At 41.1% G+C, this 17,208-nt stretch overlaps 1 protein-coding gene across 1 annotated transcript; it reads left to right on the top strand.

Moving 5' to 3' along the window:
- The first annotated feature begins 9,098 nt into the window (after positions 1 to 9,098).
- On the top strand, positions 9,099 to 12,207 carry smtlb (somatolactin beta). Its single transcript, XM_024393567.2, has 5 exons — positions 9,099 to 9,153; positions 9,478 to 9,656; positions 10,394 to 10,507; positions 10,692 to 10,871; positions 11,078 to 12,207. Exons 1-5 carry the CDS (start codon positions 9,138 to 9,140, stop codon positions 11,276 to 11,278), a joined length of 690 nt encoding a protein of 229 aa, XP_024249335.1. The 5' UTR covers positions 9,099 to 9,137; the 3' UTR covers positions 11,279 to 12,207.
- Positions 12,208 to 17,208: the final 5,001 nt, after the last annotated feature.

Below are 17,208 nucleotides of genomic sequence, written 5' to 3'. Positions count from 1 at the left end.
ACATCTACCTTCTTGTTCTCCATCCTCACTCCCTGCGGGCTGATTTGGTAACCCAGGAAGGATACAGCCCTCTGGTGGAATTGGCACTTCTCTGCTTTAACGAACAGGTGATAGACCAAGAGGCGTTCCAGGACTGCTTGAACGTGGGTGATGTGATCTTTCAGCTTGATCGAGAAGAACCCTGTTGAAACCCTGGCATGGGTCACAGCCACAGACAGAGGGTAGATGAGTCTGCGCAGAGGTGTAGCACCAGAAAACAGGTTGATGACACAGTCCCAGGGGCGACGAGGAGCGAGACAAGTAGCGCGGGTCTTGGAGAATACCGCCTTAACTTCTTGCGACTAGGTGGCACTATTAAAATGTTTGGATGAAAAACGTTCCCGTTTTAAACAAGATTTTGTCACAAAAAGATGCTCGACTATGCATATAATTGACAGCTTTGGAAGGAAAACACTCTGATGTTTCCATAACTGCAAAGATATTGTCTGTGAGTGCCACAGAACTGATGTTACAGGCGAAACCCAGATAAAAATCCAACCAGGAAGTGCCGCATTTTTTTAAACCGCCTCATGCCAATGACTCCTTATATGGCTGTGAATGAGCTACGAATGAGCTTACGTTTTCCACGTATTCCCCAAGGTGTCTACAGCATTGTGACGTCTTTTTCGGCATTTCCATTGAAGAATGGCCGTAAGGGACCATATATAGCATGTGGTCACATGGTGACTCCCGCAGAAAATCTTGCGTAAAATACTGAGGTAGCCATTTTTCCAATCGCTTCTTATGAGAAACCAATTGCCTCGATGGATATATTATCAAATATATATGTTAAAAACACCTTGAGGATGGATCCTAAACAACGTTTGCCATGTTTCTGTCGATATTATGGAGCAAATTTTGAAAAAAGTTTGCCGTTATAATTGTAGCATTTTTCGGTCGATTTCTCAGCCAAGCATGATGAAGAAACTGGAGCTTTTTTGCCTACAAAAATTATATTTTTGGAAAAAAGGAACATTTGCTATCTAACTGGGAGTCTCCCGAGTTAGGGAGTTCTTCAAAGGTAAATGATTTAATTTGGTTGCTTTTCTTATTTTTGTGAAAATGTTGCCTGCTGCCAGCAGAGCCTAGCATACCATTATGCTATGATAAACTTGAAAATGTTGCCTGCTGAATGCTAGGCTTAATGCTATGCTAGGCTATCAATAATCTTACACAAATGCTTGTCTAGCGTTGGCTGTAACGCATATTTTGAAAATCTGAGATGACAGTGTTGTTAACAAAAGGCTAAGCTTGTGTTTGAATATATTTATTTCATTTCATTTGCGATTTTCATGAATAGGAAAAGTTTCTAGGGGTATTTATGTCCGTTGCGTTATGCTAATGCATTTGAGGCTATGATTACACTCCCGGATACGGGTTTGCTCGTCGCAACTGGTTAACAGAGTGTTGCAGTCTGTTTTGGAATGGGTGGCCAGTAATAAACTTGTCCTGAACATCTCTAAAACTAAGAACATTGTATTTGGTACAAATCATTCATTCGTTCTAGACCTCATCTGAATCTGGTAATGAATGGTGTGGCTGTTGAATAAGTTGAGGAGACTAAATTACTTGGCATTACTTTAGATTGTAAACTGTCATGGCCAAAACATATAGATTCAATGGTTGTAAAGATGAGGAGAGGTCTGGCCGTAATATAGAGATGCTGTGCTTTTTTGACACCACACTTCAAAAAGCAAGTTCTGCAGGCTCTAGTTTTGATTAATGTCCAGTCGTGTGGTCCAGTGCTGCAAGGAAAGACATAGTTAAGCTGCAACTGGCCCAGAACAGAGCGGCACATTTTGCTCTTCATTGTAATTAGAGGGCTGATATAAATACTTTGCAAGCCAGTCTTTAATGGCTAAGAGATGAGGAGAGACTGACTGCATCACTTCTCCTTTTTATAAGAAACAATGTGTTGAAAATCCCAAATTGTTTTCATAGTCAACTTACACACAGCTCAGACACACACACACGTATCCCACCAGACATTCCAACAGGGATCTTTTCACAGTCCCCAAATCCAGAACAAAATGCAAGAAAGCATACAGTATTATCCAGAGCCCTTATTGCATGGAATGTCCTTCCATGTCATATTGCTCAAATAAAACAGCAAACCTGTTTTAAAAAATCAGATAAAGCAACACCTCACGGCACAACACCTCTCCCCTATTTGACCTACATAGTTTGTGTGTATGCATTGATATGTAGGCTATGTGTGCCTTTTTTTAAATGTATGTAGTTCTGTCCTTGAGCTGTTCTTGTCTATTGATGTTCTGTATTATGTTTCATGTTTTGTGTCTTCATTGCTCCAGACCACCGCAAGGGGGAGTTAGAGCACTCAATATGCATTTGGGTCCCAAGGTTTTTATATGACCAATCATATCGAGTGGTTCCAATGACGAATTTGACATTATGCCACCTGTCCCTGGTGACTTTCTTCAGCAAAGATGTCTGACGAAACATTACGGGGGAAGCAAACGTAAGTAGATATAACGTCATAACAAGTCAAGCTAAAAATGTACAATTGAGAGGAATATGTTAGTAGATGTAGACACAAACGATTGTACGTATTTTTTTGTCATAAAGTTAATTTACGAAAATCACTATCAAGTTAGCTGACTAGCTAACATTAGCCAGCTAGCTAGCTGGTGCAATGACATAGTATGACATTGTAATTTGTGTTGTTTTAGGGAATCCTGACAAAACCAGCAAACCAGGCTGTCGTTTTGGGAAACAGTGGATGTAAAGAATCTAGCTAACTAAAGCATTTACTGCAAATTGAATGTACAGTTGTGTAAGTTTGCCTTGCCGTGCAATGCAGCTGAAGAAACATAGCTCGCTAACTATTTACTTGCTTATTGTGTAGTGGAGGATAAAAATCACTGTATGCCTATGGATGTGTAGCTAGCTACAGTATGGACCCTATGGACCCTAAAACGTTTGGTATGAATATTAGTTCAGAACCTATCTATGAACCTCAGCTATCGTAGTTGTTGTATCAACTTCAAGTCTGAATGGCATTAATGAAGCCTATGGATTGAGTAGAATATAATAACTTTATTGTGCCAAGGCTGCAAGTCCTATATACATGTACTGTAGTGAATACCACACATGAGATCCCCACATTGTAGCCTGTACATTGAATATATTCACTGATCATGTACTCTTCCTTGGCAAATAAAGGTGTGGTTCAGGTATGAATCTCTGTGAGACATTCTTTTTCAGTCATATCCAATACCAGGTGTATCAAACTCCATTCTTTGAATGATGCTGTGTCTGCATGATGTATTACAATTATATACTTCAACAGTGTTTACCACTACTACTCCTGGGACATCAATGATTACACATTGTAACTATGCAATAGACTAGAAACATTATTTAAGTAAAGGCTGATTTGTAATTCATATATACAGAAATAAATAAACTATGCATATCTAACGCCCTTCATCTGCATTAATCTGAGGACACAGGTTAGCATTTTAATGAGATACTTAATTTCAACCAGTGGAGAATGTGAAACGCTTTATTGAAAGAAGTTTATTATCCAGGTGTTATAAATACATAATACATGCAATATAATTATGATAATTGTAATATTATATTATAAATACAAGTTCAATCTGTACTTCAAAGCACATATGGTGTGCAATATAAAACGAGGAAGAAAGACGAGGTGGTGAGAGAGGTGTAGAAGACAGAAAAGGAAAGAGGTAAGAACAGAGGCAGACAGCATATGATTAATGAATTACAGTGCTACCCTAATATTCTGTCAGTTCATCACAATTACAGTGTCTCTAGGGGTGTCTCCTATCCAGCCTTGGGCCCCCAGTTGGACAAAAGGTTATCTTAAGAGTGGGTGAGGTGGCAATGATGGGACTGACTTCCTCTCTCACATCAAAACATACCTGCAGACGAGAGACAGATGGATAGAGAGAGAGCATGACTAAGCCCTGCTTTTTTTATTCTAACATGGTCAGTCATCATAATCATCAGGAGGTGAAATGCAAAACTGACCTTGGATCATTAACTCTGGGACTACTACATCTCTATCTGTATTTCAATGTCTCTTTAATAATACTTCCTGTTGACCCGACCAAGTGACCTCTCACCTATGATCATGCTGTGCCTTCTGTGTCAGCCAGTTCAGATGCGGGAGGGATTCACCAACACAGCTGATACAACCTAGAGAATTTAGGGAGAAGGGGGAGAGGGATGAAGTGAAGGAGGGAGTCTGTTATTGTGGGTGTGTGGTCTCACCTGGTGTCCCCACTAAGTGGCTACAGAATACTTTATGCTGAAAAACAGAAACATGAGGACAAACAATAGAATATAATGTCATTATTAGACATAAATACCACTTGTAGCTTGATGATGACTTGATCATTTGAAGGGTGATTATTCCAACTCTCTGTGAAATGTTGCAGATCTGCCCACAGACAAGGTAGGAACACATATCCCACACAGAGGAGTTGGATAGAATTCGACAGGACAAGGTATTCTTCTTCCTCCAAACTGTGCATGTGAGACAGGTTCCATGTACAACAAGACAGGCAAGAGAGGAAGAGAGAAAAATAACAGAACAGTTTAAAAACTTATTATGGCTGTATTGAGTAGCTTGGATGAAAGGTGCCCAGAGTAAACGGCCTGCTCCTCGGTCTCAGTTGCTAATATATGCATATTATTATTAGTATTGGATATAAAACACTCAGAAGTTTCTAGAACGGTTTGAATGATGTATGTGAGTATAACACAACTCAAATGGCAGGCAAAAACCTGAGAAGAAATCCAAACAGGAAGTGAGGAATCTGAGGTTGGTATATTTTCAACCCAGGCCCTATTGAATTCACATTGGGATATGAATGAAGTTGCACTTCCTAGGGATTCCACTAGATGTCAACCGTCTTTAGAAACTTGAATGAGGCTTCTACTGTGTTGTGGGACTGAAAAAGAGCTGAATGAGTCAAGTTACTGGCAGAGAGCCATTTCCTGTTCACGTGCATTCCACGTGATATCGACTTGCGTTCCATTGCTCCTCTAGACACAAAGAAATTCTCCGGTTGTAACTTTATTGAAGATTTATGATGAAAACATCCTAATGATTGATTCTATACTTAGTTTGAAATGTTTCTTCGACCTGTAATATAACTTTTTGAAGTTTTCGTCCGAAGTAATGCTTGACCTGCACGAGCGTTTGGATTTGTATACCTAACGCGCAAACAAATGAAGCTACTTGGACTTCAATAACAGACATTATCGAACAAATCAAGCATTTATTGTGGAACTAGGATTCCTGGGAGTGCATTCTGATGAAGATCATCAAACGTAAGCGAATATTTATCATGTAATTTCTGGTTTCTGTTGACTCCAACATGGTGGCTAATTTGATTATTTTTCTGAGCGCCGTCTCAGATTATTGCATGGTTTGCTTTTTCAGAAAGTTTTTGGGAAATCTGACACAGCGGTCGCATTAAAGAGAGGTATATCTATAATTCAATTGTATTATCATCTACACTTATGAGTATTTCTGTTGAATCTATGTGGCTCTCTGCAAAATCACTGGGTGTTTTTGGAACTAGTGAACAACGCGCCAATGTAAACACAGATTTTTTTTATATAAACATGAACTTTATCAAACAAAACATACATGTATTGTGTAACATGAAGTCATCTGATGAAGATCATCAAAGGTTAGTGATTAATTTTTTCTCTATTTGTGCTTTTTGTGACTCCTATCTTTGGCTGGAAAAATGGCTGTGTTTATTCTGTGGCTTGGTGGTGACCTAACATAATCGTTTGTGGTGCTTTCTCTGTAAAGATATTTGAAATCGGACACTGTGGTGGGATTAACAACATTGTTGAGCAATGCAACGAATCTGTATCATTCTGGCAATGATACCTGCACCATCTACACGCTACAAAGACTCCCTAACTCTTGGCCATTGTACACGATGGCCCATTGCTCTGAGACTTCCTTTGACCATTCTAAAGCCCACATGGGGCATCCTTGCCTTAATGGAGCTGACTTTCCGGTCTAACTCTTCATCTGACATATCAGAATAGCATTCCCTGATAGACCTATTGTGTTCTTTCATCCTTCTGTAAATAAAAAAAGCTAACCGTTACACTGTCATGAAATATGATTATATATCGACTATGAAACAAATAGGACATTGCCTGCTTATGAGTTGCCATGAAAGAGTTAGATTAATTCAACTGAAAATGGCGAGTACAGGCATTCGTGGCTAAATGCTTTTGGTTAGCTTGAGAATAATACTTGCATGATTTATCATTCTAGGGTATGTATGTAATATAGTACAATGTTATGAACTGAATCGTAGGAGCTAACTACTAGCTATGTAAAAGTTGGACGGAAGAACGCCCAGTGCTGCTTACCTGGGATGCCATCATCAGACCTTCTTCGTAGGTGTCCGCTATGACTTCCTTTGTGTTGGAAAGAAAGGCTGAACAGTATTGGTTGTAGCCAAACTGACACTCAAAAAATGGCAAAAATGGAGGGTGGTTGATAGCGAAATGAAATGAAGTTTTGTTTTCAAATACTTTTTTTGTTCACTAAATATTTTTTGGGAACAAAATGCATAAAGTTTTGCGCTTTATTACCAAATATTTAATTGCAAAAATGTTTTTTTTGTACTTTGAAGCCTCGTTTTTGCTTTCAGAAAAATTATATTTGATTGAAAATAATAAAGTTTTGCTCTCGACAAAAATACATCCGTTTGTTGCAAGTTGGATGGGGGGCTAATAGCTAAACAATAGACTAGTCAACCTTTACTAAAGAATAGTCTAATAGCCGAGCTAGGTGTGAAAACCCCCCCTCCTATCGCAGACCAGATTTACCCTAACAACCAAGGGGGAGTTAGAGCACTGATTATGCATTTGGGTCCCAATGCACTACTTTGTCTCTAACTGACAATGACTGGGCAATATAAACCAAATAATAAACTGATAATTGTGCACGACTTCAAATGAAACAAGCAGGTTTCGATCCCTCAACGTTCTTGCCTGAAGTCCAGCGCGCTATCGACTGCACCAAAAGCATGCTCAAGCTGCAGAGTCGATAGAGCGCGTCCTCGCGGTAGCTTGCTACTCAATGTAATGACTTTTCAAATAAGTTACCTTACACGTTATGTTGGCTGACAATTTGTTAGCTACACTGTCCTTACAAACCACATAGCATATCATTACAGCAGTATGTACCGGTATGTTAGTTATTTACCTAACGTTAGTAGTTATACATCAAACTTGACAGTATATTAACTATAGGCAATCTAACTACCCAACGTTTATTGACTTGATTATTCCTGTCATTCTTAGCTTAGCTAAATGGTATTGTCGTTGTGCATTCTCAATGGACATTCCGGTGCTTTCGTAAATTTGCTCTGGCTATCTACACCGATTTCAGAGCACTCTCATCTGAGTACCAGAGCGCAGAATAATTCATTTACGAGCGCTCAACACCCATTGAACATGGCCGGTATCAGTAAACATCGGCAAAAAAACATAAATAAATTGTTTCCAGCAGCACAGTTACAGTCACCAACGCTCTGGTTAACACAAACTGCCTAACCAGCTCTGCTAGGGTGAGTAAAATGGTCAGAGTGGTCTCATTTGTGTCTGGAAGTAGCTAGCAAGCTAGGCAACGTTATCTTGGGTGCTTGACTGCCATTGTAGGGCCAGAACGCTCAAATCAACCCTACAACATGGGAGCGAAACGGTCTGAATTTACAAACTGACAAATTGACAATCTCTCAACGTTCTGAAATTATGAGTCACATTGTACAGTGCCATATTTTCTGTTCCATACTAAGAGGAACCCAGAGGGTTTTTTGTTTTTCATGGAATAGGAACACCATAATATTAATCAAATGAATTAAGCAAGTACCAGTCAAAAGTCTGTACACACCTACTCATTCCAGGATTTTTCTTTATTTTTACTATTTTCTACATTGTAGAATAGTAGTGAAGACATCACAACTATGAAATAACACATATGGAATCAGTTAAGAACTAATTCTTATTAACAAGGACAGCCTACTCATTCCTCCCTGTCGGGGAATTGAACCCTGTCTCCCGCGTGACCTCCCCATCTCTGGTAATACCAATATGGAAGACTATCAAATGCTTCTCAAAGATGCCCTCTGGTGGTCAAACTAGCACTAACTTGCAGTAACAGAGAAAATGGCTGACAATTAAATGACGTGCCACAGAATGCTGCGGCAGCACGCATGGTGTGCCGCAGTCTGACACAACATTTAAAGGAGGAACAACTGTAGCTGCTGCTTTTGCAACAGAAGAAAGAAAATACCCCCCAAAAAACATTCAGTGAAAGTTAAAGAAGTTATTCAAACACCTCAAAATAACCTATAGTTTACATTCTCAGAGCGTTAAGAAAACCTCCCAGTAAAACTTTCAAGGAACCAAAGTAAAACGTTCTCAGAACCTCCCTACAACTTAAAATAAACATTTCCAGAACAGACACATTTTTAATTTCTGTTCTCAGAACGTATGGCTTTGTTCCCAGAACCAATGGAAAACCAAAGATGTACTTTCCCACAACTTCCAAGGTACCAAATGTGCTAGCTGGGGACAGCTTAGCGTCACCTGTGAACCACCCTTGTCCATCTGATGGCCTGTGTGTGTGTGTGTGTGTGTGTGTGTGTGTGTGTGTATTAGGGTGGGGGATTGGATAAAATCAGAAGACACATTTCTATCTCTCATGGACTAATAAAGTATAGTATTTTAACTCATGGTGGAGAACTGGTTCATGTTTATTCCATTCAAAGTGTTTTTCCATCCACACACCATACATTAAAGCAATAGTCTTTCTTCCTCATTTATTTATTCCTGCTCAGTAAAATTGGTATTCATGGTTCTCTTTTTCCTTCCAGGAGAATACGATGCATAAAAACAAGAAAGGGAAATGGTCTTTAAAGATCAACTCGGCCCCTCTTACGTTGGAACCACACATCCCCTCATGGCCATTCATAACACCTGAATAGTATAAGAAGACCACTGAAACATTCTGTCAAAACAAGGTAGGTTATCCAGAGTGTAGGTTTCACCTCAAAACCAGCAAAATGAACAACAACAAAGGTAGTCTACCCTCTTAAATGCTACAGAAATGACAACAAACCCAAAGTGACCTCCGAATCACACAAATGTGATTGCACATCCTCCTGAAGTACTTTGAATGACTCTCTGCTAAATTATCCCAAAAATATGACTCACCTGTGCTTTAAAGTGTTGTTGTCTGTTAACCGTAGCCACAACATCAAAACACAGACACCGCTGGAGAGTTTATAGATGTGTCACCTTGTAGTCCTTGAGAAGGAGAAAGCGTTTGTTAAAAAAGAGAACATCCTGTATGCTAACCATGACCTGTGTTTGTGTACCTTTTGTCTGCCATGTGCTCCCCAGCTCTGCATGGCTGTGTGTTGCTACTACTCTGGCCCTTCCAAGGCACTATGGGGTCTATGGCAGAGTGTCAGGATCCTGGTAGCACTCACTGCACCATCTCCCTGGAGAAACTCCTGGACCGGGCCATCCAACATGCTGAGCTCATCTACCTGGTCTCAGAGAACTCTCTCACCTTGTTTGTGAGTACACCCTACCATAAATGTATGTTAAACATGGGTTGGAAATACAATAACTGTTTTTATTGTAGCACAAATTTAATTGTAACACGTAAAACATGTATTCTACCTTAGCTTTCAAAAACACTTGAAAAGCTAGTTTGGAGTGCATGTCTTTGTTTCTAAATACATTTCAAATGTGTTGTCAACAGATGATCAAGTAATTTCACATCTGTCATGGTCTGTCTTCTTTCATTCAAACCTTCTCTTGATTTTGATCAATTGTATCACTCCTTTGTATATGGATCGATCATGCAGAGACAGAGCTCATGCCAAATGTCTTCATAACTTTATTCAAACTGGAATGTTCATAACTGTAGTATTTTCTGAGAAGTGCTAGATGTATAAACCTATTACTATTACTAATGCCTGAATCCAACTGCACGTCTTTCAAGATCCCAGTGAGAACTTAAACTGTTTTATCCGGTGTAGAATGATATGAAGTGTGTGCACTTATAAAAAAAGACTAACATATGTTGTTGCTGTTAAAATATCCTTTAAAATGTCCTGTTTGGAAAGCTCAGTATGGTTTGTGGGGTAGGGAAGTGAGGTTTGTGAACTCCCTAGATGAAAACCGATCAGAACTCAAATGTGTTTCTTGTCAACAGATGGCTTATGCTGGAAGGATCTTGCTAAGCGCCAGTCTCTGTTAGTGTTTTCTTCTTACTTTGTTCTATTTCTCCCTCTCTGGCTCCGTGTAGGAGGAGATGTTTATTCCCTTCCAAGTTCGAATTCCGTTGACTCAAACAGGGAACACATGCACCACCAGCACCTTATCCATCTCCACTTCCAGAAGTGAGGTCCAAGAAAACTCTGTAAGCAGGCATGGAACTGACAGAGAGGCAAAGGCTCTGTTTATATTGCTAGATGTTGGTTTTACTTCAAAATAAAATTGTTCAATGCCTATTGCTCATAATATCCTCTGCATATGATGGGTTTTTGTGTTGACTGAAAGAGCTTGATGCCATTGTTTCTCTATTTGGTCCTCTCTTGTTTCAGGACAAGTGGCTTTTGCACTCCATTCTGTTCCTAATCAAGTTCTGGATTGATCCCCTGGTCAAGCTGCAGACTTCGTTGGATCGCTATGACAATGCCCCCATGGCACTGATTAACAAAACCAAGTGGATATCAGAGAAGCTGATGAACCTGGCACAAGGAGTGACCATCCTCATCCAAAAGGTGAGTCATAGGTCATATCACTGTTGCAAACAGATGTGCATACAATACACTGCATTCATGAGATATCCTAACATATAGTGTCTCAACCACTTTTGGAAGTATTTTTGACAAAATACAGCAGTATAGTACAGTATTTTCTCTCTCTCCAAATCTAGCTGTTTTGGTTTGTTTTAAAGCTAATGAACGTTCCTTATCTTTTCTTGCAGATGCTGGGTGAGGGTGCTGTGATGCTGGAGCAGAACAACAAGAGCCTGGCAGACTACCCTGTGCATTTTGACATGTTAGAATCGGTGCTCAGGGACTATAGCTTACTGGCCTGCTTCAAAAAAGACACTCACAAGATGGAGACCTTCCTCAAGCTGCTCAAGTGCCGGCAGAAAGGTGGCCTGGGCTGCTCTCTTTTATAGCTGAGTCCCTCCAGTATGGAGTAGCGTGCTCCTAGATGCTGACCTCGGGTCAGTTTTGAATTTCCCCACTAATGGCTAAGGTTAGGATTGGGGGAGGAGATCCTAGATCTGTACCTAGGGGGAACTTCTCTCGGAGCCTCCAGTAGATACAATCTGTCCTTTCAACCGACTATCTGAAATGAACACAGGCATTATTCCTCTATTCCTCCAACAACTTCAGCTGCTTTCTGCAGTACCTATCAACATGCTAAAGTTAAATATGCCATGTATGTTCTTGCTGCCCTATCAAGCTTGCTTGAATACCTGTAATGGTAGCTATATATTTAGGTAGGCGTAAAATGAAATGTTATGTGAATACATGTCTATTTCAAAGTTTTGCTTTTAGCAATTCTAACATGTGCTTATACAATCTATGCTAACATAGCATTTAGTATTTTATGCACAATATGTTGACATAGCATTCAGCATAGGAGCTGCAGAAGATATGTCTACAATATGTTTCCATGTTTAAGTTAAAAAAAGCACCAGGAATGGGAGCTCGTGTTGCCTTTTTAAGAAGGCAAGAGAGAAGAGATTAGAACAGCAAATATAAGAACAGCAGACTGAGATCTTTGTTCAGAGGGGGAGGTATGACTCATCGGAATCCTCATGTTAGAATAGAATAATATAGACAGGGGCACAACTTTGGATTTAGAAGTGGGGGACATAAATTATCAGGGGGTCTTCCCTCAGGTTTTTTTTTGGGGGGGGCATCAAAAGCTTATTTCCTGCATTTCTACTAGGGCTGTCCCCAACAATAACAAAAATATTAGTCCACCAAGAGTTGTCTTTTCTTTGGACCAATCGATGGGTCTAAATTTTTAAAAGTGTATTTTTCCGTATATAGACACACCCTATGTGTTTTAATAAAATCAACTATATGTCCTTAACTTGTCTGATGCTGTTTGATTAAATTAAGACACACAAATGACTCAAGAGGGAGCCAGAGATCAAGATAGCCTAGCCAGAATAATAAAACAAAAGTTTCCTACCCTCCTCCCACTGCTGCTGGCCTTCACAGATTCTGCCCTTACACTTCTGGAGTAGCCAGTAATAGGCTATACGAGAAGTCACAAACTTTCCCATTTGTGACTGACCAGCTAGATTCGGTCTTATGTAGCAAAATTTGAAATTATGTTTCTTACATTGGATAAAAGTAGAGACTCAGAGCTAGTAAATGGCATATCATACACTATAGTTGAGGAACAATGGGAAAGTAATTCTGCTTTGAAAGTTGATAAACTTGAAAAATCACTTTTGAGAAAATGGCCCTTGAATGTTTTGGTACATATACTGGAGAGCTCTTTGTCAACACCCATTCAGCATCATTCACACCCTCTTAAGCTTTAGCCCCACCCACCTCCTTAAGAATGTGGCCTCCCGGGTGTCGCAGTGGTTAAGGGCGCAGTGGTTAAGGGCGCTGTACTGCCGCGCCAGCTGTGCCATCAGAGACCCTGCGTTCGCGCCCAGGCTCTGTCGTAACCGGCTGCGACCGGGAGGTCCGTTGGGCGACGCACAATTGGCCTAGCGCCGTCCGGGTTAGGAAAGGCTTGGTTGGTAGGGATGTCCTTGTCTCATGGCACACCAGCGACTCCTGTGGCGGGCCGGGTGCAGTGTGCGCAAACCAAGGTTACCAGGTGCATGGTGTTTCCTCCGACACATTGGTGCGGCTGGCTTCCAGGTTGGATGCGCGCTGTGTTAAGAAGCAGTGCGGCTAGGTTGGGTTGTGTATCGGAGGACTTTCAACCTTCGTCTCTCCTGAGCCTGTACGGGAGTTGTAGCGATGAGACAAGATAGTGTCCAATTGTTGTAGTAGCTACTATGAAATTGGGGATAAAAAGGGGTAAAATATATTTTTTTTTAAAGAATCACATGTGAGGCCATGTACTAAACAACCAAAGATTTCAAGACAAAAGGCTGGTTTATACTACGGGTGTGTTCGTAAATTTTATTTGGAGTGCCAGAGTGCTTTCTGGGCATTTGTAAGCTTGTCAGATTATTCGTTTGAGTGTTTCACTCTCGGAGTGTTCAGAGCGCACACTGGACGCTCTGGCCGAGGAGTAGGGTTGATTCGAACATTCTGACCTAATAAGAGCAGTCAAGCACCCACGCTAACTGGTTAACATTGGCTAGATTGCTAGCTACTTCCAAACACAAATGAGAGAATAGCTCACTCTGACCATTTTACTTGCCCTAGCAGAGCTGGTTAGGCTGTTTTTATGTTATCCAGAGTGACTGCAACTGTGCTATTTGCAACAATTTGATTACGCTTTTTTGCCAACATTTAATAACACGGCCATATTCAACAGGTGTTGAGCATTCGTAAATGTGTCAGTTATTCTGCGCTCTTAAATCGGAGTAGATAGCCAGAGTGAATTAACCAGCTACGTTTATTGACAGTTATCGCAGTGACATTCTATTGAAATGGTTACTTGCATAGTGGAGTCTAGCTAGATAGCTAAACAATGAACCATAATCCCAACTCATAATGTTACTGCCCTGCATGAATCTGCAGGTAGCTAACCAACCAGATCAATGTTAGCTAGCTAACATTAGGCTATAGCTAGCAATGGAAATGGCTCTGAGCTGCAAATAATATTACTACACAGATCATACATGTGACGTTAGCTAGCGAGTCAACCAGCTCATGTTATAGACAGAACCTTGCTACATGGCAGACCAATCCGAAGTCATCTCTCGGCATGTCCAGCCCACTCATTATCTCAGCCAATCATGACTAGTGGGAAGGCTGCTGACTTTTTCTGTGGCTAAACCAACTGGAGTCTTTGACAATTTTTAGAGCCTTCCTCTGACACCGCCTGATATAGAGGTCCTGGATGGCAGGAGGCTTCACCCTGGTAATGTAATGGGCCGAACACACTACCCTCTGTAGTGCCTTATGATCGGAGGCCGAGCATTTGAAATATCTGGCAGTGATGCAACCGGTCAGGATGCTCTCAATGGTGCAGCAGTAGAACTTTTTGAGGATCTAGGGACCCATGTCAAATATTTGTCATTGCACCACATGGTCAGGTTTCTGACCTCCTCCCTATAGGCTGTCTCAACATTGTCAGTGATCAGGCCTACCACTGTTGTATCATCAGCAAACTTAATGATGGTGTTGGAGTCGTGCCTGGCCTATCAGGAAGTCCAGGATCTAGTTGCAGAGGGAGGAGTTTAGTCCCAGGGTTCTTAGCTTAGTGATGAGCTTTGAGGGCACTATGGTGTTGAACGCTGAGCTGTAGTCAATGAATAGCATTCTTACATAGGTGTTCCTTTAGTCCAGGTGTGAAAGGGCAGTGTGGAATGCAATAGAGATTGCATCATCTGTGGATTCCCCATTAAGCAATGAGTCGGAGTCAGAGGCCGAGCCTTCTCTGGTCTCTACTCCTCCCGTTACGGGGTCTGAGACGCGAAGCTTCCCACCATTAGCTCTGACAAAATGAAAACTCTAGTCATTGGCGACTCCATTACCCGCAGTATTAGACTTAAAACGAATCATCCAGCGATCATACACTGTTTACCAGGGGGCGGGGCTACCGACGTTAAAGCTAATCTGAAGATGGTGCTGGCTAAAGCTAAAACTGGCGAGTGTAGAGAGTATAGAGATATTGTTATCCACGTCGGCACCAACGATGTTAGGATGAAACAGTCAGAGATCACCAAGCGCAACATAGCTTCAGCGTGTAAATCAGCTAGAAAGATGTGTCGGCATCGAGTAATTGTCTCTGGCCCCCTCCCAGTTAGGGGGAGTGATGAGCTCTACAGTGATGAGCTTTCCAGCGATAGAGTCTCACAACTCAATCGCTGGTTGAAAACGGTTTTCTGCCCCTCCCAAAAGAATTTGTAGATAATTGGCCCTCTTTCTGGGACTCACCCACAAACAGGACCAAGCCTGACCTGCTGAGGAGTGACGGACTCCATCCTAGCTGGAGGGGTGCTCTCATCTTATCTACCAACATAGACAGGGCTCTAACTCCTCTAGCTCCACAATGAAATAGGGTGCTGTTAGCCAGCCTGCCAGCATAGTGGAGTCTGCCACTACCACAGTCAGTGTAGTCAGCTCAGCTATCCCCATTGAGACCATGTATGTGCCTCGACCTGGGTTGGGCAAAACTAAACATGGCGGTGTTCGCCTTAGCAATCTCACTAGGATAAAGACCTCCTCCATTCCTGTCATTATTGAAAGAGATCATGATACCTCACATCTCAAAATAGGGCTTCTTAATGTTAGATCCCTTACTTCAAAGGCAATTATAGTCAATTAACTAATCACTGATCATAATCTTGATGTGATTGGCCTGACTGAAACATGGCTTAAGCCTGATGAATTTACTGTGTTAAATGAGGCCTCACCTCCTGGCTACATTAGTGCCTATATCCCCCAATGTATCCCGCAAAGGCAGGGGTGTTGCTAACATTTACAATAGCAAATTTCAAGTTACAAAAAATAAATGACGTTTTCATCTTTTGAGCTTCTAGTCATGAAATCTATGCAGCCTACTCAATCACTTTTCATAGCTACTGTTTACAGGCCTCCTGGGCCATATACAGCGTTCCTCATTGAGTTCCCTGAATTCCTATCGGACCTTGTAGTCATAGCAGATAATATTATAATCTTTGGTGACTTTAATATTCACATGGAAAAGTCCACAGACCCACTCCAAAAGGCTTTCGGAGCCATCATCGACTCAGTGGGTTTTGTCCAACATGTCTCTGGACCTACTCACTGTCACAGTCATACTCTGGACCTAGTTTTGTCCCATGGAATAAATGATGTGGATCTTAATGTTTTTCCTCATACTCCTGGACTATCGGACCACCATTTTATTACGTTTGCAATCGCAACAAATAATCTGCTCAGACCCCAACCAAGGAGCATCAAAAGTTGTGCTATAAATTCTCAGACAACACAAAGATTCCTTGATGTCCTTCCAGACTCCCTCTGTCTACCCAAGGACGCCAGAGGACAAAAATCAGTTAACCACCTAACTGAGGAACTCAATTTAACCTTGCGCAATACCCTAGATGCAGTTACACCCCGAAAAACTAAAAACATTTCTCATACGAAACTAGCTCCCTATTATACAGAAAATACCAGAGCTCTGAAGCAAGCTTCCAGAAAATTGGAACGGAAATGGAAGTCTTCCGATTAGCTTGGACAGTACTGTGCAGTATCGAAGAGCACTTACTGCTGCTCGATCATCCTATTTTTCCAACTTAATTGAGGAAAATAAGAACAATCTGAAATTCCTTTTTGATACTGTCGCAAAGCTAACTAAAAAGCAGCATTCCCCAAGAGAGGATGGCTTTCACTTCAGCAGTAATAAATTCATGAACTTCTTTGAGGAAAAGATCATGATTATTAGAAAGCAAATTACGGACTCCTCTTTAAATCTGCATATTCCTTCAAAGCTCAGTTGTCTGCACAACTCTGCCAGGACCTAGGATCAAGAGAGACACTCAAGTGTTTTAGTACTATATATCTTGACAGAATGATGAAAATAATCATGGCCTCTAAACCTTCAAGCTAAATACTGGACCCTATTCCAACTAAACTACTGAAAGAGCTGCTTCCTGTGCTTGGCCCTCCTATGTTGAACATAATAAACGGCTCTCTATCCACCGGATGTGTACCAAACTCACTAAAAGTGGCAGTAATAAAGCCTCTCTTGAAAGAGCCAAACCTTGACCCAGAAAATATAAAAAACTATCTGCCTATATCGAATCTTCCACAAAACCCACTGAGTCGATGATGGCTCCGAAAGCCTTTTGGAGTGGGTCTGTGGACTTTTCCATGTGAATATTAAAGTCACCAAAGATTATAATATCGTCCAAGATGGCGTAGCAGTAAGTCGTCCTGTCGCGTCGTGTCCCTTGTATATATCGTT

Source organism: Oncorhynchus tshawytscha, linkage group LG30 (genome assembly GCF_018296145.1).
Source record: "Oncorhynchus tshawytscha isolate Ot180627B linkage group LG30, Otsh_v2.0, whole genome shotgun sequence".
NCBI classification, from domain to species: domain Eukaryota; kingdom Metazoa; phylum Chordata; class Actinopteri; order Salmoniformes; family Salmonidae; genus Oncorhynchus; species Oncorhynchus tshawytscha.
The sequence above is the reverse complement of the archived record's forward strand: the minus strand, read 5'-3'. Positions and strand labels throughout refer to the sequence as shown.